We start from the raw sequence: 3,352 nt of genomic DNA, 5'->3' as shown, positions 1-3,352 counted from the left end.
TGATATTTCAGTTTTTCTTTTTTAATAAATCTGCAAAAATGTCAACAATTCTGTGTTTTTCTGTCAATATGGTGTGCTGTGTGTACATTAATGAGGAAAAAAAATGTACTTAAATGATTTTAGCAAATGGCTGCAATATAACAAAGAGTGAAAAATTTAAGGGGGTCTGAATACTTTCCGTACCCACTGTATATACAGTATTTGGACCTGGACTGAATTTACCTGAATCACGTCTTAAAATATCAAATTATCAAAAGTAAAAACCTGCCCAGATGTTTATAGCTAAAGAAATTAATCGTATGACAAATAATCACATGGACACTCACATGAGATGGATTTTATTCTACATAATGGTGGCTCCCCCTCATGGTGGAGATCATATGATCAAGTGAAATGACTACAGTACTCACACACACATTTACACACATATAAGCGGGGACATTTCGTAGCTTTCAAATGTTTTTATATATAGTTATTATATATACATATATATATATAAATACTACAACCTAACCTTAATCTACACCCTCATCACCAGGGTTATTAGAGTTAGGGGGTTATCAGAGCCATAAAAACATTTTGTTACTTGAAAATTAACTCTATTTTCATTTAGTTTAATTTGATGTACTAAAATTGCAACAATTGAAACAATAAAAATTAATAAAAACTATATAAATAACAAAAACAAACAATAAAATTATTAAAAATGTACCTAAAATTAAAATGAAACAGAAAATATAAAAATAAAAATGTATTCAAAATAAACACTCTAACAGCTTCTCAATGTTACTAAAAATCACTGCTAGCGATAACTCTGACAGAAAACTTTCTGCATGCCATTTTTTTTAAACAAACTTAATTTATATCTATACTGTTTTTACATATGAGGACATCGCTAAAATTAGGTTTTGGAAAGATTTGGCAGATTTAGCTCACATGTGACACTGAAGACTGAAAATTCAGCTTTGATATCACAGGAATAAATTACATTTTTAAATATATTAAAATAGAAAGCAGTTGCTTTAAATTGCAATATAGTAGAAATCAGTTGTTTTAAATTGCATTAAGATTTCAAAATAATGCTGTTTTTATGGTATTTTTGATCAAATAAATACAGTCTTGGTAAGCATAAGAGACTTCTTTCAAAAACATTTTAAAAATTGTATGTGTTGTAAACAATGAGCGGTCACCTGAAAAGCACTGCATCATCTTTGAGGAACTTGGGCAGGTTTGAGTCTCGCAGAGCTCTGATCAGCACAACATCCTCGCTCAATTGAGGGTTTTCTCTTTTTAATGACCTGCACACACATAATACATAATATATTAAAGGTTGTCCAGAAAATGTGAGCATGAACACACAACCAGCAGCACAAAACAATTGGACTTACTCAGTTTTTCACACTGAATACACACAGGTAATCACACAATAGATCTTACTATAGATGGAGTTCACAAATCAAACAAGAATTGTACATTTTCTGAAGAAAATGGGAGTGATGCTCTGTGAGTGCTCTGTGTGAGTGCTTTTAGTGCAATGCTATGTGGTTGCTAGGGTGGAAAATATGAGGTAAGTGGTGCTTGCCTGCCACAATATTTGGATGTTGGACGTGATTTTGCTAGGGTGGTTGCTAAGGCATTTCTAGATAGTTGCTATGTGGCTGCTTCCTGGCTTAAGGTTTTTTCACACATTATAATGTCTATCTTCAACAACCTGCACAATTTGATGTGTTATTCTTGCCTTGGTAAGCACCACTAATTAGTATTGTGTGAATCACAAAGACTATTAAACAACCTGTATTAACTCCATATCAGTACTTTACACAGAATATAGTGCTCACATTTACTCTCTTTTAAACACACTTCCCTACAGTTGTTCATATATTCTTCATATAAATAGTTTAGTAGCCTAAATCACATTGATTTAAAGACAGACCTTTTAAATCACTGAATCACACAATGAAATAAAGGGACACTAAAGTGAATTTATGCTGCATATAAAACCTGAGTACCAATAAAATGTGCCAGTGACATGATGCTGACATGCACGCACACACACACACACACACACTTAAGTAAATACAAGTGAGGTACAGCCGTACAGCCACTGATCTAAGACCAGGGCTAATGAAGATGACAGTCGTACCAAATGGACCTAAATTATCTGCTTAGAGGTTTCTTACACAGCTGTATTTTATCAGTCTTTACTCCAAAGGCAACACCAAGTGGCTCATTCATGACAGTGACTGAGCATGTGCAAATTAATTCTCAATCAAATACTGACTTGTTTATAAAGCAAAGACCATAAACATGTTAGAAGACCCTAAATAAACACATCTCAATAATGTAGGACTGTTTTATGTCATTTATACAATACCATTCAAGAGTTTGGTATCAGTATTTTTTTTAAAGAAATGAACTGGTTTATTCAGCAGGCTGCGTTAAATTAATGAAAAGTGAAGAAAGATTTATATTTCAATAAAATGCTGTTCTTTTAAACTTTTTATGTATCAAAGAATACTTAAAAAAAGTACTATGCTTTTCACAAAACATATTAAGCGCCACTGTTTTCAACATTAGGAACAATTAGAAAAGTTTCTTGAGCCCCATATCAGCAATTCAAATGCTTTCTGAAGGATCATGTGACAGTGAAGAGTAATGGTTTCTGAAAATTCAAATTTGCTATCACAGAAATAAAATGCATTTTTAAATATTTGAAAATAGAAAAGTTGTTTTCAATTGTAATGATATTTCACAATATGAATACTGTAATTTTTGATTGAATAAATGCAGCCTTGGTGATACTTCTTTCAAAAATATTTTTTACAAATTGTACCGACCCCAAAATCTTTAATGGTAGAGTTAGTCAATGTTAGATTAACAGAGAATCGTTGAGTAATGTGAAAATGTGTTTGTGCTCTGTCTCACCCTGCCATGACCAGTACAGATTTGACAGCTCTCATGCCAAAGTCATAGTGATCCTGCTGAGAGAGCTGCTCACTGCAGAGCTTGTACATCTGAGTCATCTTTCTCGCAAGAGTCTTACTAGATTCAAAGCCCTCAGAGTACAGGACCACCTACATGGAGAGAGAGGTTTTAAGGTTAAAGATATTGTAGAACTGCCTGAGCTGTCAGATTAAGACATGCTAATGTTGAAAGACTTAATAGGACCCATGTAACTTCTCTAAACAGATATCCTCTAAAGCTGTGCTTCCTAAACCACTTTTGTTTCGGGGCTACAGAGGACTTCCAGAGTTCCCTAAAAGTGTTTTGTTACTTTATGTATGTTTACTTTGTGGGGTTTTGGGGGTTTTTGGGAATTGGGAAAAAACAAGCTATTTATTATATATATATA

General features: G+C 33.1%; 1 protein-coding gene across 1 annotated transcript in view; it reads right to left on the bottom strand.

The window, feature by feature from the left end:
* Positions 1-3,352, bottom strand: part of dnah6 (dynein, axonemal, heavy chain 6) — an 80,626-nt gene that overhangs the window by 52,488 nt on the left and 24,786 nt on the right. Inside the window, exons 30-31 of the mRNA XM_016228934.1 lie at positions 2,926-3,074; positions 1,191-1,298 (exon numbers count right to left, since the gene is read on the bottom strand). Coding sequence (XP_016084420.1) covers positions 1,191-1,298; positions 2,926-3,074 — 257 coding nt within the window. The remainder of the gene's footprint in view (positions 1-1,190; positions 1,299-2,925; positions 3,075-3,352) is intronic.

This window comes from Sinocyclocheilus grahami, unplaced genomic scaffold (genome assembly GCF_001515645.1).
Source record: "Sinocyclocheilus grahami isolate Dianchi unplaced genomic scaffold, SAMN03320097.WGS_v1.1 scaffold346.1, whole genome shotgun sequence".
Classification (NCBI taxonomy): Eukaryota; Metazoa; Chordata; class Actinopteri; order Cypriniformes; family Cyprinidae; genus Sinocyclocheilus; species Sinocyclocheilus grahami.
The sequence above is the reverse complement of the archived record's forward strand: the minus strand, read 5'-3'. Positions and strand labels throughout refer to the sequence as shown.